This window comes from Sturnus vulgaris, chromosome 13 (genome assembly GCF_052056855.1).
Source record: "Sturnus vulgaris isolate bStuVul1 chromosome 13, bStuVul1.hap1, whole genome shotgun sequence".
NCBI classification, from domain to species: domain Eukaryota; kingdom Metazoa; phylum Chordata; class Aves; order Passeriformes; family Sturnidae; genus Sturnus; species Sturnus vulgaris.
In genome coordinates, this window is record NC_142255.1 from 2,449,598 (window position 1) to 2,472,732 (window position 23,135).

At 54.5% G+C, this 23,135-nt stretch overlaps 2 protein-coding genes and 1 long non-coding RNA gene across 4 annotated transcripts; 2 read left to right on the top strand and 1 right to left on the bottom strand.

The window, feature by feature from the left end:
* The first annotated feature begins 2,091 nt into the window (after nt 1-2,091).
* On the top strand, nt 2,092-14,566 carry PRMT2IP (PRMT2 interacting protein). Of its 2 annotated transcripts, none has more exons than XM_088172332.1 (3): nt 2,092-2,203; nt 6,790-9,822; nt 10,432-14,566. In XM_088172332.1, the coding sequence occupies exons 2-3, from the start codon at nt 6,837-6,839 to the stop codon at nt 10,527-10,529; spliced, it is 3,084 nt and encodes a 1,027-aa protein (XP_088028458.1). In that variant the 5' UTR covers nt 2,092-2,203; nt 6,790-6,836; the 3' UTR covers nt 10,530-14,566. The 2 variants fall into 2 exon arrangements, with proteins under 2 accessions (XP_088028458.1, XP_014734584.2); XM_014879098.2 differs by having other exon boundaries at nt 13,026-14,566.
* Nucleotides 14,567-14,710: 144 nt separating this feature from the next.
* Nucleotides 14,711-21,874, top strand: LOC106854904 (uncharacterized). Its single transcript, XM_088172333.1, has 12 exons — nt 14,711-17,527; nt 17,966-18,024; nt 18,677-18,831; nt 19,235-19,341; nt 19,467-19,525; nt 19,771-19,907; nt 19,987-20,111; nt 20,253-20,311; nt 20,650-20,804; nt 21,154-21,260; nt 21,376-21,489; nt 21,659-21,874. The coding sequence occupies exons 1-12, from the start codon at nt 15,611-15,613 to the stop codon at nt 21,701-21,703; spliced, it is 3,039 nt and encodes a 1,012-aa protein (XP_088028459.1). The 5' UTR covers nt 14,711-15,610; the 3' UTR covers nt 21,704-21,874.
* Nucleotides 21,491-23,029, bottom strand: LOC148222213 (uncharacterized). Its single transcript, XR_015806459.1, has 3 exons — nt 22,637-23,029; nt 22,357-22,537; nt 21,491-21,699 (listed from the first exon to the last, which is right to left on the bottom strand). It is a non-coding gene; the product is annotated as an uncharacterized LOC148222213 (long non-coding RNA).
* Between the last annotated feature and the right edge of the window lie 106 nt (nt 23,030-23,135).

A 23,135-nucleotide genomic window follows, 5' to 3' on the forward strand; every position in this document is an offset into this window, starting at 1 on the left:
TTGCTAAGGCAGAGATGAACCACATGGGAAGTTGAGAGAAGGAAATTCAGAGGAAAAAGAACAAAACAGCAGGTCTTGGCTGAGACAACAGGTAGAAACTCCCCTCTCTGTGCCAGAGAAATGTGAGAAAATGTTGTTGAAATTTAACTTTCAGAGTCCAGCTGGATGCTGGGCAGCAGGGATGTGGCCAAACAGGGATGTGGGAAAGGTGTTTCTTGAGTAAAGTCACGTAAATGTATGAGCCAACTCAAGCTTAAAGAGATTGTCTGCAATTTCAAGGGAATTGTGATTCTGTTCAGTGAGGTAAAAATGAACGCTGACAGTTTTAATGCCCATAACTCCAAATAACTGTATTATCTCCAAGCTGTATTATCTACCCGTTTGCTTGTTTTAATACATAATAACTATACATAACATATCATAATTGAATGTAATAACTATTCTCTAATTGCATTGCCAAAGAAAATATTAATGGCAACACCTGATCGATGAGCTCCAGACAAAGCAGTGGTGTGTAAACTTTGGAGCCAAGGGACTGGGAATTCAGCGCCAGCTCCTCCCAGATCCTTGTTTTCTTTGCTGCTGCCACAAAACTGCTATAAATTAAAGCTGTAAGTGGAAAATAATGCATGTGAGGCCAAGGAGAGGAGAATTCAAACCCTGCTTTCTCGGTCTTTTTTTCAATGAAGTAACAAAAAAAATGGGATTATTTCTTTTTCACTTAGAAATCTTTATTTCTCACTGCCTGAGGGAGCTGAGCTTCTGCCATTGCATCACGGCCTTGGGCAACGCACTTAATCTACCAGGATCTGTGTCACTGGGTTAATCATATTTACGGGCCTTTTATGAGTGTTAATGATTAGTCCTGGAATGTTTGCATGGACTTTTCCAGACGCGACTCCTTCCACAAACGCTCCGTGTTGATGCGTGGGGCTGGCGGGGGTTAAATGCAGGAGGAGGAGCTCTGCTTTGGGGCGGGCAGTGACTCTGAGGGGGATCAGGAGCCATCCCCAGCCCATCCCAGGCTGCCAGCGGATCCCTGGCTCGGGACACGAGGTGGAAAAGCGATTTTTTGTGGATACGAGGACTTGTGTCCGGCCAGAGCCACATCCCGGTGGGCTCGGCCTGGGGAAGGCGTCTCTGTGCTGCCTAAGGGAGAACTCCTGTTTCACAGGGAATCCCCACAATGCATGGCCTGCAATGGAGGATCCTCTTCATGGGGACTGCCTGTGCCACCGAAATTAGGAAATAAAACTCCTTAACACCGGTGGAGTTGTAAGATGCAGACGTTATTGTTCGTACAGGGCGGGTGACTCCACCTGAGGTGCGCTCATGGCTCAGGAAGAGAACAATTTATCAGAAAAATGTTACATATGAAGGTCTTAGCTGCCAGGGTGAGCTGTGCACGTGTTTTTTGAACAATTTGTTACTCAGGCGACCTAAACTGGATTGGGCGGCACGGAATTGTTACCCAGCTCTCGACGTTCCACAGCCACCTCACGTTCCTTGAACCGTGACTTCGTCGCCAACACCTGCACCGGAGGGTCCCCTCCTATGGGCATATCTGTAATTGGGGTGACCTCCCTGTGGGCCTGTAAGTGGGGGGTCCTTCATGGTCTCCCTGCTTGTAAGGAGAGTCCCCTTAATGTCGTTCCTCCCTAATGGGCTCGTCCCTCAATTCCTAATGGGGACTGCCTGACATGGCGGCCCCTTCACTGAGGGCTCCGCACCGTGGGGACCCCCTTAATGAGAAACCCTACAATGAGAGCTGCCCTTAACAACGCTCCGCCCCACCGCGGGCTCCCCATGCGGCCCCTCCTCTATAACGGGGGGCTCGCTGCAAACGGGGACCCCTCGGTGCAGCGGGTCCCCGGCTGCCGCTGTCCCCGGTAAGGCGGGGGATGTCCCCGTGCCCAGAGGCCCCGCTCGGAGCGCAGGGCAGAGCCCGGAGCAGCTCAGCGCACATGTGCCTGGGCTGTCCTCTGCTGTCCCGTCCCCTCCCCTCCTCCGCCCGGCCCACACGCACACCCAGCCCTCTCCTGCTCCTTCTCCACCTCCTCCTCCTTCTCCTCCTCCCACTTCCTCTGCACAGCGCGGGCTGCCGGCGGAGCAGGGGCAGCGGTTCTCCCGTTTTCCCGTCCGTGCCGAGCCCCCACCGAGCCCGTAGCGATGCGCCGGGGGAGGCACCGCGCCGCAGCCGCAGGTGAGTGCGGGGCCGGAGGGATGCGCGTCCCGCAGGAGCCGCGCTGCAGCGCAGGGATGCGGGGGGACCCCCAGCCAGCGCCGCGCTCCCCCTGGGGCTTCTTTGGCGGGTGAAAATCTCGAGTGGGAAGGGGATCCCTGCACGCCTTCCTCTCGATCGTCTGCTTCTCCTTGGGCCGTGCAAGGAAAAACGGGCTGCAGGCTCCGGATCCCAGGGTTTTACCCATTTATGGACACTTTAGATCATGCGGCTGATCCGCAGCGTGAGTGCGCTCAGGCTCCTGCGAGAGGTTTATTTTGGGGGTCTCCGGAGTGCTGCCCACACGAAAGCGGTGGCCGTGGGTGTGCGGAGGTGACAGAAGGACGGCCACGGCCACCCACCCCTGCCACATCCATACCTCGTGTGCTGGCAAGGGCCTGCGGGCACCGAGGGGGTCCCAGCCGTGACCATGGCCAACCTTGGATGTGACATCGGAATGGGATCGCTGCGTTTTGGAGGGGTTTTAGCTCCGACTAGAAGGGGACGCAGTCACTGAGCCCTTCTGGTGACTGCTCAATGCTCCGTGAAGTTTTTGGGTTTTTTAAATAAAAGTGAATATTCCTAGGGAGGTGGGGGGGTTCAGCTTTAATCACAGCCAGCCCATGGCTTGGTGCATGCATTCCGTAGGGACACTGCCTTAAAAAGCAGCTGCCTTGGTCCACGGGAAGGCTCCGGCTGGGCTTTTGCCCGCCTGGGAGAAGCTCAGGAGCTGCAAACTTTGTGGAAAAGGGACAGGATGTGGAATGAGGGATCTGTCTTCCCCCAAATGACCGAAGTTTGGGGGAGCCATGCGGGTGAGCTCATCCGAGCCCGCCGGCTATGGGAACGGTGAGCTCCTCGGCAGGATCCCAGAGTCTCCGGGATTGTGAAACCAGGGTTGCAGCCGGCCTGGGGCAATCCGCCTCCTCACCGGTGCTGTCCATTGGTTTCGGGGAGAGCCGGGAACCTCCCCCGTTCCGCAGCATCTGGGGTGGGGATCTAGGGGGCAGCGGGTTTAGGAGACTTTATTTCTCGATTCCTGCGGGTTGGCCGGGAGTTGGCGGCTGTTTTTGGCATCACGTGGCGATGGAGGAGGCGGGAGACTGCGGTGAGAGGCTCCCGCTCCGGGCGTCGCATCCCGGGAGGAGGAGGAGGAAATTCCGGGGAGCCTGCATGCTCCGCTGATAACACACACGGGCGCATTGTTCGGAGCTGTCGGAGCAAAAAGAGATGGCTGAGGTGTTCCCAACGGCCTTGGCAATCCCAGGAGCAGCGGGAGCCCTCCCGTGTCCTTTGGACACCCAAAACGCGGCAGATAAGGCTCCCGCGGGAGCTTATCAAGGAGGTTTCGCTGCTGCCGCACGTGTTCCCTCTGCCTTTGGTTTTACTTTTACTCCTTGCCGGCCAAACGGCCTCTTGTGGGAAAAAACCCCGAGAAGGAGGAAGGGGGGGGGGAAAAGTGAAAAGAATATTAAAAAAGAGGAATAACGGGTTGCGTTTATTCCATCCGCTGCTTTTCCCAGCTGTAGGGTTTCGGAATTACTGGCTGCATGTGTTGGGGTTCTCCCAAGCATCCCCTCCAGTGCTGATTCCCTCTCCTCCCCCGCTGGCTGCAAGAGGGATAATCCCAGAGGGGAAAAAAAGGCTGATGGTGACAGCAAAAGCAGAGCGGTTTTCCTGGCGTGGCGCAGGTGTGGGGATGGCACGGGGTGGGCAAAGTCCCTGTGGATGTCATGGAGAGAGGGCGCCTCTCTCCCTAATTTGGTTAATGAGCTCAGCCCTATCAGACGATCCCTGTGCTCTCTGCGGTGGGATCACTCGTCCCACTCTGCAGCCCTCCAGTCAGTGTTTACCTTGGAGCTGGGTGAAACAGGACGATTGCATCGTGCCCGGTGGTGTCACCCGATCCCGTGGGACACAGGACCAGTGTGACAGCAGGGCCAGTGTCACAATATCCCCACGGTGGGGAGTTGCAGATCTTCGGGGAAAGGGGAAGAAGCAGTGGGAAACATCAGGATTCACAAGATTGTCCACCCCTAACATTGCCATAGCTGGGAAGGGATGCCATGCCTGCATCGCCCTCCCACGCAGCATCTCCCAGGGAGATGGATTTAAACACCACTCTCCCAAGAGATCTCTTTTGGAAGGAAAATAACTCAGTCTGGGCTTTTCTTCAATTCAAAGGGAGCTGTTTTCCCTGGATCTAAGTGCTGGCAAATTTAATTGGTGCTGCATGTCTTGGAAACGACCCCAAGGACTTATCCTGAGGATAAAAGTGTTGGAAATGATGTGGGGGAGCTGCTTCCAACAGTGCAAGCAGAGAGGGAAGCACTGAGGCTCCTGTGGGGGTTTTCAGAGGATTCCAGGGTCGAGGAAGCAATAAATTGTTGAAGCTTGCTTGAGAGACTCGCCGGGAAGGCTCAGTGAGGGGTGCAGCCTCAGCTGTGCTGTTTTAGGGTGAGCTGCAAAGCTGCAGCACCACCACTGGCTCGCTCCCTTATCTCCCCCACAAGTCTCCCCTCATATCTGCTCTGTTTCCCCTGCTGTTGATGTGGCTTTTATCTTATCTCCACGTGCTCTTCCTCCATTTCCTCCTTGGCTTCTCTGCTAACGCTGCCACAAAAGGGGAAAAAAAAAAAAAAAAAAAAGGAGCTCCTATTGTAGGGAGTCCATCCCTGGGCTTGGGGTTGCTGGGCTGTGCTGGTTGACATCTGGCCATGCTGGGAGGGTGCTGAGTGATGCTCAGATTTGTCCTGGGGCTGCCTGGGTGATGTACAGAATGCTCAGGTGATGCTGAGGGGTCCTGGTTGATGGTCCAGTGGTTGATGGTCCAGTGGTGCTCTTGGGGCTCAGGTGATGCTCAGGAGATGCTGGGTGATGCCAGGTGATGCTCAGAGAACACTTGGGGTTCTCAGGGATGCAGGACTGTGCTGGGACAGGCTGCCAGCTCCACCTGCTGGCACCCACCCCACAGCAGCCCCAGATCCCTTAAGGGAGAGGCTGAGCTGCTGCCTGGGGGTAAAAACCTCAAATTACTTTACTGAGTGAAGCCGGGGATGGGAATTTTGGGCACTCTGCATCTGTGCATGCTGGCTCCTCACCTGAGCTGACCCAGCTTTGCTCCCTGCTGCCTGCAGCAGATGATCTGAGCTTTGGAACCAAAGCAGCCTGAGCTTTCCAGGGCCTTTCCAAGGAGACAGATGGAGAAATGCCCTGCCAGCCTCCCAGGACTCTCCCCACTGGCAGCGAGGGTTGGATCCTGTGGGAAGGGGAAATCCCTGCACAGTTCAAGCCCTCACGACAGGCCACGCTGTAGAAAGTTTACAAAAGACTCTGATTAATGCACACACAGGTATTGGACCTGCAGTGACATTCCCCTGTGGAAATGGACTTGGATCTGCAGAGATTCCCTGTCTTGATCTGAGGCCTGCCTGATGCACTAAAAGTTTGTGCTAAGATTATCAGTTTATTTGTAGTTGTTTTATTTGTGTTTTCATCAAAAATAACTCGTTTGGAGACCAAATATTAGTCAATCAACTTTTATACAATGTTAATTTCATTTTTGCTAAGTTTATTTTGTCGTTTTGCTTGGTAAAAAAATGATGTGGAAAAAACTTTTTATCTTAGGGAAGTATAATTTTGTCTCAACCCGACTTAACCTGGGAGTTCGTGCAAGGGTTTAATGCATATTTGGAACAATAAAAGATACATAATAACCTTTCATGTTCTGCCTCGGAAGGCTTGAAATTTATGATGATGAGGCTACGTTTTTCAGAGATATTAACAGGAGCACTGAGTCATCATCCAGAGTAAAACTCCCTGCCCTAGGGGAGGTACCTGGGCGTTCCCTCCGAGCCTGAGCGTGATATTAACCCATGGAACTTTGTGTTTCCTCCCAGATAAATCATCACAGTGGAATTGCAACCTCCCAGTCCTGCTGGAAGATCCATGGGTGGTGGACTCTTTCTACTCTTAGCCTTCCCTTGTTTTTCCTTAGGCATTTTCTGAAGTGTTATTTTTATGCTTTTATCTTGCTGTATTACAATAGGTAATAACCAAACCACCTCCAGTGCAACCAAACTGTTCTAAAATAAACCCTATATTTTTATAGAGATATTCATAAACGCCGGTCATTCAGCGTTGTTTCACTCTAACCATCCCCAAGGGATCCATTGACAAGAACCTGGGTTCCACTCACCTTGTGGGGTGGCTTGTAACCCTCTGTCACCCTGTGCCACTGTCGCAGTCGGGATGGACACAGGACACTCGAGGTTCATGTGGCCAATTTTATTGAGCACAGTTCTCTTTATACAGTTTTTGGGAGCCTGCATGGTTGGCCCTGATTGGCAGGATTTGGTTGCCACTCACCTGGCTGGCCAATAGCTGCCTGCATCCCTAACGGCCTAAACGGGTCCCTAACAGCCCAAACTGGTCCAGTTCTGGTCAGGGTCATCCAGAACTGTTAGCCACCACCCCAGGATGGGTTGTAACCTCTGTCACCCTGTGCCACGCAGGCTGCTGGCTGTGGGGACTCTCTTTGCTCATGGTTTGTTTTCTGTCTGACCCAGGCAGGCCAGCTCACCTCTCCTGCGAGGACAGCGCCACCGATGTGTAAATGGCCTCAAATCGGTACTCGGAGTCTGTGGACCCCATGATTTTCAACAAGCTACCTCATCTGGAGCCTGCCACCAGCTTCCTGCCCAGCAAAATCCCTGGCACATCCAGCCCTGTGCCCCACCCTGCCTCTGAAAACCATTTCAACTACAAGGGCTCCTACTTTGCCTGCCCGCTGCAGAGCCCCGAGGGTCCCGAGCAGCCCCCGGCCGGCTGGAGCCCCGTGCCCGCCTACCTGCACCACAGCCCCGGTGCCCTGAGCCAGGCTGTGCCGGCTGAGGAGCCATTGCTGGGCTTCCTGCCGCACCCACCTGAGAGCCCAGGCGCCAGGCTGCAGCCCCCAGACGCCCAGAAGAGGCTGAGCCAGAAGCAGCTGATGCCCAGGAAGAAGCTGGACAGACCCAGGTGCCCCTTGCCGGTGAAGAAGCCGGTGCTGCTGAAGAAGGCAGCCCCTCTAGCAGTCCCCACGCCGGTGTACAGAGCCCCCGCCTCCTTCCTGGCTCCCAGCATGGCTCTGGTGCTGGGAACACAAGCTCAGAGCCTGCAGCAGCGACCAGGGGAGGCAAGCTGGGCCCTGCCCCCTGCCACCCACCCTCTGCACCCCAGTGAGCCCCACAAGACTCGGCCCTGCTCTGACCACAGCCTCCTGCCGCTGCCTTCCAGCCTGGCCCTGCCTTCCAAGGAGCAGCTGGGCTCCCCCATCACCTTGCCCCACTGCTGTGTCACCTTTGATAAGTACAGGCCACCCCCCAGCACCCCGTTCCTGGAAGCAAGGTGTCCCACTGCCCAGAGCCAGAAGACGATGCTGGAGGTCCCCAGCCTCAGCCTGGACCCCTGGCCCAAGCTCCATCCACCCGATGCCAGCCCAGTGACCCAGGAGAAGTCAGCGATGTGCTACCCACCCTACCCCTACTCCTTGTCACCTCACAGAGCTGGGCCCCTCTACCACCCCCCAACTCCCACTGTGGGGGAGCCCAGTGCCCTGCCCGGCTTTGGCTACGTGGGAAGCAGGGAGCCCTTTCCTGGCACCTACCTCAAGCCCCAAGTCCCTAGGAGTTACTTTCCCAGCCCCTTGGAGCCCTACGTGCCAAGGACAGCGGGTGCCAGGCTGGGAGTGGTTATGAGGGATGCTGAGCCACCCAGGGATGCCGAGCTGCCCAGGAACACGGGGTACCCAGGGTTTGCCATCAGCCCAGGCAGTGCATCCGTGTTCCACACCTCCTTTCCCAGCACAGAGCCGGGGTGTGAGCAGCACAGGGTGGACAGTCCACAGTGGAGAGCAGCACCGAGGCACAGCAGCGCTTTCCAACCTGTCTGCACCTCAGAGAAGCTTTCTGGGGGCTCCGGTGGGCTCACTGAGACATTTCCCGAGAGAGGAGGGAGCTGGGAGAAACCCAGGCAAGGGGAGGAGGAGCCTCTGTACCCAGGGAGGAGGAACAGCAGCCCGGCCCCTCAGGACATCCCTCATGAGAGACCAGAGGAAGGGAATGTCTGTGAGGGCAAGGATCCAGCCAAGGAGCTCACCCGCCCTTCTCCATCTGTGACTCCCACCCGGGGGCTGGAAGACCTGAGGGACACCAAGGCTTTGTCATCCTCCCCGCCGATGCCTGTGATCCACAACGTCTTCAGCCTGGCGCCTTACCAGGAGTACCTGCGGAGGGCCAAGGACTCAGACCCCATCCTGTTCTGCAGGAAGCATCTGTGGGAGCACTCCTCACCCCACAACACTGGTGGCAGCCAGGAGCCTGCTGCCCTCAGGGACGTCTCCGTGGTGTCCAGCCTGAGGTCGGGCAGTGGTGCAGTGCAGAGCCAAGAGGAAAGCTGTTACACGAGCGTCCCTAAAAAGCCAAAGCCTGTGCCCCAGGAGCTGGAGTCTCAGGAGGACAGCCCTGATGGGGTGGACACTGAGGAGCCAGCCCCTGAGGACATGGCGCTGGACCTCAGCTTCAAGAAGAGACTGGTAGAAGCTGGAGACACTCAGAGACCCTCTGGGTGTGTGGAGGGGACACTGGATGGAGAGGACAAGGAGGAGAAAGAAGCTGCGGGGGGGAAGGTGGGGTCGGGAGAGGGTGCGCAGCCTCCGATGCCTGAGACAGACTCTGGGGGCAGGGGCAACTTCCAGAGCTCAATCAACTTCATGTTCCAAAAATACAAGCTCCTGCCCTCCCACGTGCCCAGCACTGAGCCTCCCCAGCAGGATGGCAGCCCCCAGGCCCCCCAGCCAAACCCCCCCAGCACCCCCACGCTGACTCACCCAGCCTCCTCCCCATCCAGCAACCCCCCGTTCACACCGCCTGGCCCCCAGCTCAGCATCATCCTTAGCCCAAACCTTCCCCAGACGCTGCTTCTCAAAGCCCCCTCCACGCCGGTGGTGGAGAAGGTCTCGGAGGCCAAGCAGGGTGATGGTGTCCCCATGCAGACCTCCTCACAGTACTTCACCACCCTGCACACCTCGCTCTGTGACACGATTTCGGGCTCGGTGTCCCGCTCCTCCCCGGAGCTCCTGCGACAGTGGCTGGAGAAGGCTGAGCCGGCAGAAGAGCTGGGAGAGATGCCCAAATCCCTGCCCAAGCCCAAAAATGGCTCCAAGGCACCCAGTCCTCAGAAGCCCAGCAATGGCAAGGAGATCTGGCTGGCTTTCCAGGACGTGGCCGCCCTCCTCACCAAACTGCTCTCCCAGCTGGAGGCCTTCAAGTCCTCTTGCCCTTTCCCCTACGTCGTCCGGGCGGGAGCCATCTTCATCCCCATCCACGTGGTGAAGGAGAAACTCTTCCCCAAGCTGCCTGGGAGCTTCGTGGACCGAGTGCTGCAGAAGCACAAGGTGGAGCTTCGTCCCACCACCCTCTCAGAGGAGAGGCACCTGAGGGACCTGGATCTGAAGAGCTGCACCTCCCGCATGCTGAAGCTCCTGGCGCTCAAGCAGCTTCGTGAAATCTACCCCGACCTGCTCAACCTCCACTGGCACAGCTCCATCCAGCAGCAGCTCGGTAGGTAGCCTGGCATCTCCTGGGCATGATGGGGCTCTCCCAAGGATGTTCCAGCTGCACCTGTCCTCCAGGTGCTGCAACTTTGGGGAGCATCCAGAGATGTCTCAGCATCACTTTCCTACTGAGGGTTCTGCCCAGCTTTTCCTCTCTGAGCTGCAGAGGGCAAAAGTTGGAGCTGCAAGGGAGAAAACTCATCCTGGGGGTATTGGGGAGGTTTCAGTCAGTTCCAGGCCACCTCTGCCCATCCCAGGGTGCTGTGTCACACCTGCCACAGCCATGGCTGTCCCCTACAGCTGGTGACTTCACTGCTCTGTCCACATAACCTTATGTTGCTGCTCACGGCCATTACCAGCAACTTCATTTCTTCCAGGTTCAAGCTCAGAGTCGGGCCAGCAGCCTCCCAAGTAGATAACTCGTCTTCCACGTGGGTTTCTAGGAATTGATGGGATTAGTTGGTCATTTTGTGGAGGTGTAAGTGTGTGGATTTCATGTGGTGATGAGCAGCTGGAGCTGGCTGAGTAGGCTCCACTCCCTGGGCCAGGCTGGAGCAGGGAATATTTGGGATGTGGAGGTGTGCCCTCCCTAACTAACCACTCCTTCCTTTCCCAGGTAGCCCAGCTGTCCCTGCTGCCCATGGCTTTCTCCACTGCCTGCAGTGTTCTCTGCCTGCAGCTTTCTCTTCCCCCCGCAGCTCTGTCTTCGTTTGAAACACAAGTGTCTGCTTATGGAGGACAGGAGCCTCCCTTGGAATGGAAAATGTAGACCTCCTCCCTCGGAATTATTATAGATTTCAAATCAAGGGGCTCTCAGGCAAAAATGTGAGAATAGGAATAACAGTTCTTTAATAGGAAAATTAAAATGCAGTAGTACAAAACACTGACAGTGTCAGAATACATGACACCCTGTTGATCAAGGTGTTGGTAGCAGTCCCATTAAATAGTGGCTGCATCCTCCTGGAGTGACAGATGTGGTTCTGTTGAAGCAGTGATCCTGTAGAAAGGTGTAGTTTTCCTCTGAAGGTCCAGTGCGGGCATAGAAGGGTCTGGTCATCCTCTGGGAATCCAGACGAAAAGGCTGACTGTGGTGTTCCAAATCTCAGATTTTATCTAGGCAGGAAAGGCTTGGCTCCTCCCCCAGGGTGGGGCATCTCCCAATGGGATGATGGAATTTTATCAGTCATGCAGTGGCACTCAATGGCCCATTAACAGAAGATATCTCCCTGGAGGAAGGATGGGTTGTGGAAGAGATAGGGAACACTGCCCCACCTGGTTTTAACAGTTGGCCCATTAACAGAACATACCTGTCTGGACAAAGGGTGGCTCATGGAAGAGATAAAGAACACTGCCCCACCTGCTTTTAACAGCTGGTGATGGAATACACACTGCTGCTTACATCTTGCATTACAACCTAAGACAAAGTCTCTGCTGCCCACAGCTTTCCCTAGGGCCTGCAGCTCTCTCCACTGCCCCCTCTCTTCCTGCAATACCACAGCAGCGTGTCCTCACACGGTGCACCAATTGTCACCTGGGTTTTGGAGACAGGAATATGACAAGTACACACAGTGGCCACACAGCAAGGGCCGTGGTTTATTGTCTGGGAGGTATTTTTATAGGGGTTTCAAATCCCCCACTCGTTTATGTGATTGGCTAAAGGTCTTAACTCTGCCCAGCTCACTGGACAATGATAGGAGTGCATCCATGGTTCAGAGGGGTTGGCTGAGGCCCCCTGTATGAACTTAGCTCCTTAGCACACCCTAGACAGTAAAGCACAGAAGCAGTTTAGGTTTCACCTTATTAATCTTGTTCAGAATTTCATGTTTTGTTCCTGTTCTAGCTGTTAAAAAAAAGAAAGGGGGAGAAGTGTGGGGTGGATGTACACCCCCCTCAAAAGTCTTAGGTGCTGTCACATTCTCATGTTTTTCAGTCAATTCACAACATAACCTAGCAAGCTGACAGCTTGTGGGAAGCAGAAGATTGTCAATGGTAAGACAATCTGCCCATCACTCTACTCAAACTCCAAGACTCAAATATTTGGAAGACATCAGTGGTAGAAACACGTGTGTTTTTTGAAAGAGTTTTAAGATTGTTTATTGTTCGTAGTGTTAAGTTGGAAAATTTTAACTTCTAAGTAATGAGCCTGCAGCGTGCCATCTTAAAAACTTGCTCCTGAAACTCCAGTGTTACAAAAGATACATCACTGGCTGAGAAAAACCAGGCTTGTCAAGTTAAGTGCAAAGTTTTATTCAAACTAAATTTCTTATCAATGTCATCATATTGTCTTTGTCTGCAAGGCACCTGCAAAGGAAAACAAAAAACAATTTACATTTTTAATAAAACAAAAAGGGGGATTTGTCACAGCACAGCTAGTCTGTAGCTGGGCAAATAATTTAGCCATAAATAAGAAACCCAGTTCAGCTAGTCTGGTTCAATAAACAGGTTCCTGGGTAAATAAGAAGAGGTTGAATTCAAAGCTACACAGGGACCCTCAGCCAATCTCATTCAGCCCTAAATGCAGATGGAGCTGGGCTGTTTTATGACTTCACCTAATCACGTGTAAGTGCAGGAGATGTGAAGCCCCTATAAAAGGAGGCACTAAACAATAAATGAGGATTTTTGTCACAAAGATCTCTGACAGTAATGTAGTCTCTGTCTCCAACCAATGACTCCACTGTAATAGTTGGGGAGCATCCAGAGATGTCTCAGCATCCCTTTCCTACTGAGGGTTCTGCCCAGCTTTTCCTCTCTGAGCTGCAGAGGGCAAAAGTTGGAGCTGCAAGGGAGAAAACTCATCCTGGGGGTATTGGGGAGGTTTCAGTCAGTTCCAGGCCAGCTCTGCCCATCCCAGGGTGCTGTGTCACACCTGCCACAGCCATGGCTGTCCCCTCCAGCTGGTGACTTCACTGCTCTGTCCACATAACCTTTTGTTGCTGCTCACGGCCATTACCAGCAACTTCATTTCTTCCAGGTTCAAGCTCAGAGTCTGGCCAGCAGCCTCCCAAGTAGATAACTCGTCTTCCACGTGGGTTTCTAGGAATTGATGGGATTAGTTGGTCATTTTGTGGAGGTGTAAGTGTGTGGATTTCATGTGGTGATGAGCAGCTGGAGCTGGCTGAGTAGGCTCCACTCCCTGGGCCAGGCTGGAGCAGGGAATATTTGGGATGTGGAGGTGTGCCCTCCCTGACTAACCACTCCTTCCTTTCCCAGGTAGCCCTGGCATGGAGGCACTGAAAGCTGATGGCAAAGCGACAGCCACGGACCCATCAAGGGAAAGGAGGCACTGAGGAATGTGCCAAGGGCAGCAGCCAAATGATGACAGGAAAGGGAAGGTCCCGAGTCCCCAGAGCTGTGCATGCCGAGACCACCAGCAGCCCTGCAGGCAGGTGCTCAGCTCCCACCAGCATCAGGATCCTCCAGGATGTTGTTGATACCTTGCCAGGGACCCTGTGGGGATGCTGCTCAGGGTGGAGAACAGCTCAGCAATGCTCCAGGGACACACACAGGGATGCTGGTTGGTTGTGAGCCCCTTATGGCAGCTGGAGCTGCTTTTCTTTGAACGGATCATCTTTTAGTGCATCTCCTGCCTCCATCTGTGACTGCCCTGCTGTGCTGAGAGGGAATGGCTGGAGTTCCAGTGGAGCTGGAGCAAGAGGAGCATGGAAATGGCCACAGCACCGTCCCCAGCCTTGGAAAAAGGGACTGCAGGGATCACATCCCACCTCCTCCTCTCTCCTCTGAATCCCCCCTCCTGCTTTATCCACACCATTCCCAATAAACATCCCTCTGGGATTTTTACCTTTAAAGTGCCACAAAGACCTGGCATGACAGCAAGGGCAAGCGAATCGTGACTTCCATAGTCCCAGGACTAAGGGGTTTTTTTTTAAGTTATAAATGAAGACATTTTACAAATGTTCTGGATTTACCTTTATAAGGAGCTGCTGCCTTCAGGTCATGTGTTTTGGTTTTTTTTTTCTTTAAATACAATAACTTAATATGTGTCGTTTTATTTAAACTAAAAGGCTGCAATTTAAGACTCTTAAAGAAAAGAAAACCAAATCACTTTACCTCCCAGATCCTGTCCCAAAAGATGCACATTTAGGGACCACCTTGGTGGGGACTAAAGGGGCAGAGAGGGGAGTGATGCTGCCAGACCTTGGAAGGATGAATCCTTTCATCCCAAAGGGTTACAGGCATCCTAGGGGGGTTGTGGGCATCCCAGGACTTAGGGACATCCCCTCACCCTGGGGGGCTGCAGCAGGGTACACAGCAGAGGCCTTAAAAACTCAGAAAACTCATTGCTCAGGTGTTCTTCAAACTGCTGCAAGGGCATGGAGGAACAAACCAAGGGATATTCACAATTTTTATTTCACTACAGGGAATATTTATTTTAAACCAAGAAAACAGAGAGGTGGGCGCAGGGGAGAAATGACCCTACCCAAACTGTACTTATTTTAGCCAAAAGGTGTGTTTGCTACTGGGAGATTTCTGTGGGTGCCTTCTTGGTTTTCTGTGGGGATGGGGTGGCTGTGGGTGGGATGGGTAAGGGGGATGCTGCTGTTCTCTCCATTCGCCCTCACCACTCCATGCCTGTGCACAGTGATTTGGAAAGCAGTGTTTGTAAATAATGTTGTTGTTTTTATACATGTATAAGGTTCTGGGGAAGAAAGTTCCTTCCCTTTATTTAATTTTTTTGTAAGAATATGAAGAGTTGCCTCTCTTGGTTTAAAAGAGTTTGGCTTGTTTCCAGACATGCCTTGCTTCTGTCTCTGCTTTCCAGCGTGGGCACAACGGGACCTTCCTGGGGTGGGAGGGTCCCCAAATTCCCCACCTGATGCACTTGCCCACTTTTCCCTGCAACAAGCCACAAGTGCTGTCCCCAGCCACAAGTGCTGTCCCCAGCCCCTCTGTCCATCACTGCAGGCTGATCCAGTGTCCAGGATGCCATCACAGGAGCACATCCCAGCCTCCACAAACGCCCTGGGTGACAGCCTGGGAAGAGGGTGCTTGTGGATGTCTGAGCATCAGAAACCGGGCAGGAGAGTGTGGGGTGCTCAGGGATGCAGCCTGGGCTGATCCACGGGGGACCCCTGACACCTTCTCCCTTGTGAGCCTCCATCAGGCACAGAATCTGCTTGATCCCAAAGGCCAAGTGCTGCAATCCACGATTTACAGCCCCAGTTAGTGAAGCCCAGCAGGTGAACACTGCCACAACCTCACAGACAGAGTGTTTTGGGGAGCATCAGCAAGGTTTGGGGATCATCCTGCCTGGAGGGACAAGCCCACCCCCTCCTGCTGACAAGGGCTCAATGAGGAGCAGAATGAAGCTGAAACCCGTCCAGCTTCACCTGAGGGAGTGCAGATGAGTTTGTGTGTTAATTGGGAGCAGCTGCAATGGAGCCACATCCCCCCCACCTGGGAAACCAGATAAAAGCCAGGGCTTGGCTGGGCTTTGGTGTTCTCTTCTGGGGTGCTGCCAGGTGAGGGGTGCTGGTGGGCTTGGCCCTCCTTGGGGAGGTTTCTGGGGACAAGGTGGGTGTTTGGAGCAGGGAATGAGGTAATGTCTGAGCCTAGGGCTGGTTACAACCTTGTGCTGCCCTGGGAGCTTCCCAGGAGATGCTAAGGCTTGGCACAGACTTTCCTGAGCTGGGAGGCTGCTGGGGAGAAGGAAGATGTTTTAATGAGGAGCTGTGGGGATGGGAAGCTTGGGAACGGGCCAGGCACGGGGATGTGGGAGCTGCAGAGACTCACCCTAAATCTGCTGCTGTCCCTGTCCACAGCTGAGTTCTCCCAAGATGAGTCAAGGGGTTGGACCACCGAGCTCCCCGGACGCTGCTGCTGCCCTGCAGCCGGGAACGATGCTCTGTGCTGAGAGGGAAGGGGCTGCGGGCACAGCCCCGAGTCCTGCTGCCCCTGCCGGCAGGCTCTGGTGCAGAGCCTTCCTGCTGCTGGCCGTGTGTGTGTGCACCACTGCTGTCCCCTACGGCCTGGGTGTTTTGGCTGCTGTCACCTGGGATCCCCCGGGCTCCTCAGCCTCCCAGCAAAGGGTGGGTGACAGTTTGGTGACAGCATGTGGGGACCTCCTCACCTCGGGCTGCTTCCCAGGGGACCAAGGAGTTGTGACCCTTGGGCGAGGTGCTGGGGGACAGAGCCTGGGGACACAGACTGCGGCCACATGGACATCTCAGACCTCCCTGGAGAGGCAGCCTGGATCTGGGGACAGGGAAGGGCACAGGCTGAGCCCAGCAATGGCTGTGACACTGTCCCCTGCACAGTGGCCTGGCAAGAGCGTGCCTGCTACCTTATCTCGGCTCTTCCAGACTGAGGGTGTCCCCAGCCCTGGCTCCTGGCATCACCTTACTGAGAGAGGTCTCCACAGAGCAGGACCAGGCTCACATGGTGCCACATGGATGCCAGCAGTGACTTCAGCAGGCACAGCAGAGCCCCAGAGCCCACAGAGGGGGTCTGAGGCCACCTCCAGAGCTTGGAGTGAGCCAGCTGCTGGGCTCCCTGCCACCTCCCAGGTATGGCTGCACCTTCCTTCCCTCCCCACAGCTGCAGTGATGCAGGTGTCACCCAACCAACTGGTGCCACTCCAAGGGGCAGCTGCAGGCTCTCAGATCCCACCTGATGTCCCCACATGGACACTGATGGATGCTGGCTCCTGGAGCCCCAGCACGGCAGAGCAGCTGGTGACCTCTGCTCTGCCAACACCAGGGACACCCAGCTCGGCCCAGCTGCACCCTGGCACCATGGGGGTGCCCCCTGCCTTGACACCTGAGGGGCTCTGGGACACTGCTCTGCCTGGGAAAGCTGTTCCTGTGTTGGCCCAGGTTCCAGGAAATGGGTCTGGACTCCTGGATGCAGTCCTGGCATCGCTTCCTACCACTGCTACAGCTCCTGGTGCCCACAGTCAGCGTGTGCTGGCTTCTTCCCTTCCCACAGCAGAGTCTGGTGCTCCTGTTGTCACCTCAGGGACGCAGAGTGAGTGGCCTTCTCCCCCTGCACAGCCAATGTCCCCTGGAGCCTCCCCAGCTCCAGACCAGCTCAGGACTCCCGGCCCTGCAGGTCCCACCGTGACTGGGATGAGCTCCACAGCCACTGGTGCCACCCCAGATCTTGAACAGGTGTTTGTGATGGAAGAATCCAGGCACAGCAAGCCCAGGACAGCATCAGTGGGATTTGTTCCCACTCCAGCAGGATCTCCAGGGCCCACCCCTGCCAGCCCAGGCTCTGTGCCTCCTCCCTGCTCCACAAACCCAGCCCTGGAGCATGGCTCTGAGCCTGGCCACCACACTGCCACCACCCCTAGTGTGACATCTCCGTCCTGCCTGCCGACTTCTCCTGGAGCTGGGCATGCAGCCAGCTCCCTGCTCAGCTCCCAGACCGTGGCTGTGCCCACAGGAGTGACCCTTGACACCCACATCATGTCCAGTGGCTCCAGCACTTCCCAGCACTCTTCCACAGCCATGGAGCATTTCCCTGCAGCCACCAGAGAGGCCTTCAGCCCAGCTGAGCTGATGACAGAGGGCAAACCTGGCTCCACAGAGATGAAACCCCCTGCATCCCACCCCTCCAGCCTCCCCTTTCCCACACAGCCTGTGCATGTGCTGCCCTTGCAATTCCGGCTGCTGGGCATCGCTTACACCCCGGCTCTGGGCAGCAGGAATTCAGAGAGCTACCAGCAACTGGAGGGAGATGTGAGACTGATGGTGAGTGCTGGAGGTGGTTGGGACAGATTTGGCATTTTGGGGAGCAGGGTGGCTCCAGGTCCTGCTGGGGTGTGAAGCCTTTGTGCTGCATTGGTTGGCTGATTGCCCACCTGAGCATGGTGGAGGTGGGTAAACCCCTGGCACTGCTCCACTGGAGCTTGGTTTGAGGTGGGACTGAGCTCCCCTCACCTCTGGCAGCCAGCAGGGCCATGGCACACCTAATTATTGCTGGGGTATTCCCTCCCAGGAATGTGGGTGGCTGCTCTGGGTATCCCAACTCATCCCCAGGTACTCCCTTGGGGTGCCAGCTTGCCCTCCCTTGAGCCAGACTGAGCTGACTTCTCTCTATTTATTGCCCAACTGCTCATACATTTCCCCTTCACGTGGAGGAGCTTGGAAAATCTTCTCAATTAATAACCAGGTGCTTCTTCCTTCCAGCTAAACCACATGCTGTCCAGCTATGAGAGCTTCCTGCAGGCCAATGTCCTTGAGTTCATGTGAGTGTTCAGCTGGTGTGGAGGAGTTTGGGTGGGCTTTGCAGAAGCAGTGGCCTGCAGTAGCCACCCTGGCCTTGAGGGGAGTCCTTGTAGCCACCCTGGCCTTAACCAAAGTCCTGCATAGAAGAGCAACTTGTTACACTTAAATTTGATAAAATCTCTCCATTCTCTTGGGAAAGGTGCATACCACAGGAATGACTACAGCCATAAACACCACATGTGAATGTTTGCTGGGGGCTGGATGTTTGAGTGAATGGCTGATAAGGGCAGAATCTCTGCTCTAATGAATGTTTGGTGGTGTAGGCTGTTTTGTCTTTCCTCTTATGCATTCCCAGGACTTTCTTTAACCTTTCCCATAGTAGAAATATGTAAATACTAGAGTGTGTGTAATAAAGATGGATCCTGCTAGAAACAGCAGTGGTCTCTGTTTCTGGTTTGGTGTTTTTTTTTTTTTCCCCAAGCTGCTGCAAATTTGGCTTGGTGGGAAGGGTTTGCCCAGGCAAGTGCTCCAGACAGGCCATTGTGAGGGACTATGCTCCCTCCCTGGTGTCATCATTTCAGGGGATCCCTGTCTGAATTTCTAGATAAATGTGCCTTGAAAAAAAATAAAATCAAATCACATGTGCTGCCCGCTATCTCCTCTCCCTCCCAGGAATGGCTCAGTGGTGGTGCGAGGGGAGGTTCTGTTCCGGGGGGATGCTCCTGCTCCCACCAACTCCCACCTCATCAGGACAGTCCTCACAGAGGCAAGCAAGGGAAGGAGCATCTTCAGCTGGCAGCTGGACCCTCAGTCTGTCCAGTCTGGTGGTAAGTCCTGAAGATCTTCCACAACCAAATGTCCTCTTTGTGCCTCTATCAAAGACAAAACCTGTGCAGTTTGGGTTCCTGGCTTTTCCTTCACTTCACATCCCTTCTCCTGGCCTGTGTGAAACCATTGTAAGGATGTTAAGGGTCGTGGAGGGTACAGCTGGACCTGTGTGGGCCACTGCTTCTGCTCGACTCCTTGGCCTCCTCTCTTTGCCTCAGCTCTCCTTTGCTGGGAAATGGCACATCCTGACTTCTTCCCAAATTCAAATGAATTCCTCCTCACTCAGCTGCCCTGCTGGTTTCTGCTTTTTCTGTGTGGCCATGGATGAACTCAAGGCCGAACAATATCTCCCAAGGAAGCTGGAGGAACAGGTATGAGCATAACTCTTCCAAACTCCCTTAGGTTTCAGCCTGGAGAACCTGGACCCAGAGAAGCTGTCTGTCTCCCTCACTGGCTTCCAGCTTGGCACGAACAGGAGGATGGATCCTCTGGAGAGGCTGGTCAGTGAGGTATGCCAAGCCTTGGGGGCTCTTCTGAAGGGTGGTGCTGGGAGAATGGGCACAGGCTGCCTGGGTGGTGGAATAACCTGTGCTGAATGGGGGAAGGTGTGAACTGTTGTCTTCTCTCTGCCCAGGTAATGTCATCTGTCAGTGCCCTCTACCACGTGAGGAACTTCACCATCTCCCAGCTCAGGTATGGGATGCAGCTTCTCCTCTGCCAACATCTTCATTTCACTACCTTCACCATCTCCTGTGCCCTCTGCAGCTATTTAGCTGTGCTGCAAGGATGGAGAGGATGGGGAAAGCTGGGAGGGCATGTGCAGCTGGAGCAAACTAATTGAACACCTTCTGTGGGCTCTCAGGGGAGAACCACCAGTAAAGGTGCTGGAGCTGGCTCCCAACCTTCCTGCCTTGCTCAGAGCTCTTCTCTCCCCTCAGAACCCTCGGTGGGGGCACAGAGGTCACTGGAGACCTCTACCTCGACACAGTTGTCCATGCTGATGTTACAGAGGTTCTGGAAGCCCTGACTACGCTCTCAGACCTCTCCATCGACCTGACATCCCTCTCGGTGGAGGGTAAGACAGTCCCCATGTGTGGTGTGGGCAGGGTCGCTGCCAAATCTGTACACCCAGCACTTGTTTGTTGTTCCTTCAGGGTCCAAGCTTGGCCTGTACGTGTACCCTCTCTCCCTTGTGGTCACCAATAGACACTTCAGCCAGAAGCTTCAGGATCCACTCTCTGAAGAGCACCACAATCTCTCCATGGACCTTGGTGATGCGGTAGGAATGGGGCCGATGGGAAGAGGGGCATTAAGGTTCTCCCAGCAGGGTGAGAAGAACCATTGGAGGAAGAGGGACTGCTTTGGGGTGTTCAAACACCCCCAAAAGCTGGTGGGGAGCTGAGCATAACTTTTCTTCCAGGTGGTGAGAGTCCTGAGTGATTACCCAACCCTCCTGAAAGTGATCATAAAAGAATTCCTGTGAGTGGGAGCAGCAGGGGTTCTGCTGGGCCAGGGGTGTACAGGGGAGGGGATGTCTCCCTTCAGATGTCATCCAACAGGTCATGGCTGACAGGTGCATATTTGTGGCTACAGAAGGATTTGCAGAGGAAGCTGAGGTCAAGCATGAACCCATTGTATCAGTGGTGACTTGCTGGACCTTCAGGGATGTCCCTTCCATCCCATGGCTCCCTAAGTGCAGAAATCTCTTCTTACTGAACAAAGCCCTCCGGGAGGAGGCTGGGTGTGCCCACCCCATGCCACTGTGGGGTTGTGATGGGACTGGCAGCTGCTGGAGCTTTTCCCAACCCTGTCGGCAGGCCTGGCTCTGTGACCTGCCATGGGAACATGATATTCCGTCACCCTGCTCCAACCAGTATGGAAGTTTTGCGGAAGCTTGTGCTCTCAGTCGGGCCAGACCATGCTTTGGGCGACTCTGACATCCATGTGGATCCATACTCTCTGGCTGTGGGAGGTAAGCTCCCCTCTGGTACGTGGGTACATGAGCTCTACTGTGAGCAGAGTGGATCCACAGCTGACCAGATCCTGATCCCTTGTGTGAAGAGAGGGTGAGATTCCTTCTGGTCACCTCACCAGCCAAGACAAGGGCACAACTGTTATTAAAATTTTTACTCTCTGAATAGCCTGGGAGCTTGGGGTTGGAGACCTTCTGCTGCAGGCTGGTGTAGGATGGGAGGAAAAGGCACAAGGGTGTGGAATGTGTTATTATATCCCATATATTTGTCCTGGAGCAGAGTGGGTGGCTGGCACCCCATGGGGCAGAGCTGGCTGCTCCAGGCTCTAAATGCTGTGCTCTGCTCCAGAGGACACCCTGGACCCTCCCTTGTACCGGCCAAGCTTCCCAGCCTATGGTGTTGCCATCATGGTCATAGGTGGCCTCTGCATCATCACTGCACCCATCGTGCTCGTGGTAAGGGCGAGTTCTGTCTGCTGGGCTGGACCAGCAGCCTGGGCCTTGTGTGGGGTGGGCTGAGGGAACTCTGTGGGGCCAGGCAGGGCTGCAGTGGCTGTGCTTTCCTTCCCAGTGCCTGGGGACCAAGAAGCTGGGCTGGCAGGGTGGAAGAGCCCTTTGGAACAGAAGAGATCCTGAAGTGGGGATCCAGACGTTGGAAATGGATAACCAGGGAGTCTGGACAGAGGTGAGTGGCCTTTGCATCCCTTGGTTTATTTTCTGTGCCTGGGAGCTGGTGTTTCTGCAGGTCACAGGTTCTTCTGTTACCTGGTGATGATCTCTGGGGTTGGATAAGAAGTGATCCTCATTCCTGCCTTCACTGGAGGTGTTTCAAGTGACTTCCCTCTCCCCTGCAGGACTCTGACGATGGTCACTTCGAGTGGCAAAGCACTTCTACCTGAGGAGAGAAGCAGCAGCAACGGGGGGGAGCTTGGAGATGGGCTGTAGGTGGGAAGGAGATGCTGAGAAGCTCTCCCTGATCATGTAGCAGCAGCTGCCATGTGCTCCCTGAGCAGAATGCAGACTCAGGTGTGTAAAGGAATAATTTTGTATCTTAAATAAACCATTTGTAGACCGTGAAACCCAGTTGTGAAGGATGTGTGTCTGCTCTGGTGGTGGTATTGAACCCTCTTCCCTCTGTGGGCAGCCTTGCCCTGGGCTCCCAGTCCCACTGCAGCCATGTGCTGCTGCTCTAACTGGTGCCAGCAAGCTGGGCTTGGTCCTCTCCAGCTCTGGGATAACAACCTCAGTGCCAGGGAGTTAAAAAAGCCAGAACGTGTATGCCAGTCACTCTTCCAGCTCCACAGTGCTTTCCCCCTTCCAGCACAGTGGATTTTGTTTCAGATCCTGCTCTGCAGCGTTTCTTCTAGCCCCAGCAGGCTTTCTCAGCTTCAGCCCTATGCCACTGAGTGCAGTTCCTGCTGTGCATGCTGAGTGCCCGTCTTTATTTCAAATCGAGCTCTGTGCTGCTTTGCCTCTGACTCTGCAGTCCCCATTCCAGCCTCAGTGCTAGTACCTGTATTTTGCTTCTCCCCAGCCACAATTTTTACTTTACCTCCAGGCCCGGTGTCTCTATTTCAGGCAAGCCCAGGCGTTTTATTTCAGCTCCACACTCAGAATTTCAGCGTCATGCCTTTATAAACGACTCAATAAGCTCCTAGCTTGCCAGTGATTCCAGCTCTGCTCTTACAAAACTTTATTTCACTGTCAGCTCTGCCTCTTCTTCCCCCTGTGAACTAGAGAAATTGAGAACTAAGAATCAAGTATCAACACCTGCTTTGACTAAGACGGGGACTGACAAAAATGTATTGTTTGCTATAATTTACGGTACTTACACGAACAGGAGGAGAGCAAGGCTACAAGGTGGGGTCAAGGGCCAGAGTGTGCAAACAGGATGCAAGGACAAAGACACCATACGATACGGGGGATTCTTCAGACCCCTGAACCAGGAAAACTGGTATCAAAGTCCGGAAAATGACCAAAGGAGTAAAAAGAGAGCATGTGCAAGGAGGCAAGGTGAAAAGTTCAAACCACGAGGAAGACTAGGATGAAGTAAATAAAGACTCGCATAAGACCACCAGAGCAACCTCAAAGGAATAAGGCGCAGTCGTAAAGAGGCGTGCAACTAATTTCAATATGAAGCGGGGATAACAAATGAGAATATGTATAGGCTGCATTCCGGGGTGAGGGGCCGGGCTGAGGCGGCGCTCCGCTCCCCTCAGGGCCGGGCTGAGGCGGCGCTCCCCTCCCCTCAGGGCCGGGCTGAGGGGTCCGGCCGCGCCTGCGCGGGCTGAGCTTGAAGGGACCACGCCCACATTGAAAGGACGGGTGTGA

Coding starts and splice junctions, on each gene's coding strand:
- PRMT2IP (XM_088172332.1), top strand. CDS start 6,837: ATGGCCTCAAATCGGTACTCGGAGTCTGTGGACCCCATGATTTTCAAC. Junction 9,823..10,431: donor CTCCATCCAGCAGCAGCTCG/GTAGGTAGCCTG, acceptor TTCCTTTCCCAG/GTAGCCCAGCTGTCCCTGCT.
- LOC106854904 (XM_088172333.1), top strand. CDS start 15,611: ATGAGTCAAGGGGTTGGACCACCGAGCTCCCCGGACGCTGCTGCTGCC. Junction 19,908..19,986: donor GACATCCCTCTCGGTGGAGG/GTAAGACAGTCC, acceptor TTGTTCCTTCAG/GGTCCAAGCTTGGCCTGTAC. Junction 21,261..21,375: donor CTGCACCCATCGTGCTCGTG/GTAAGGGCGAGT, acceptor TTTCCTTCCCAG/TGCCTGGGGACCAAGAAGCT.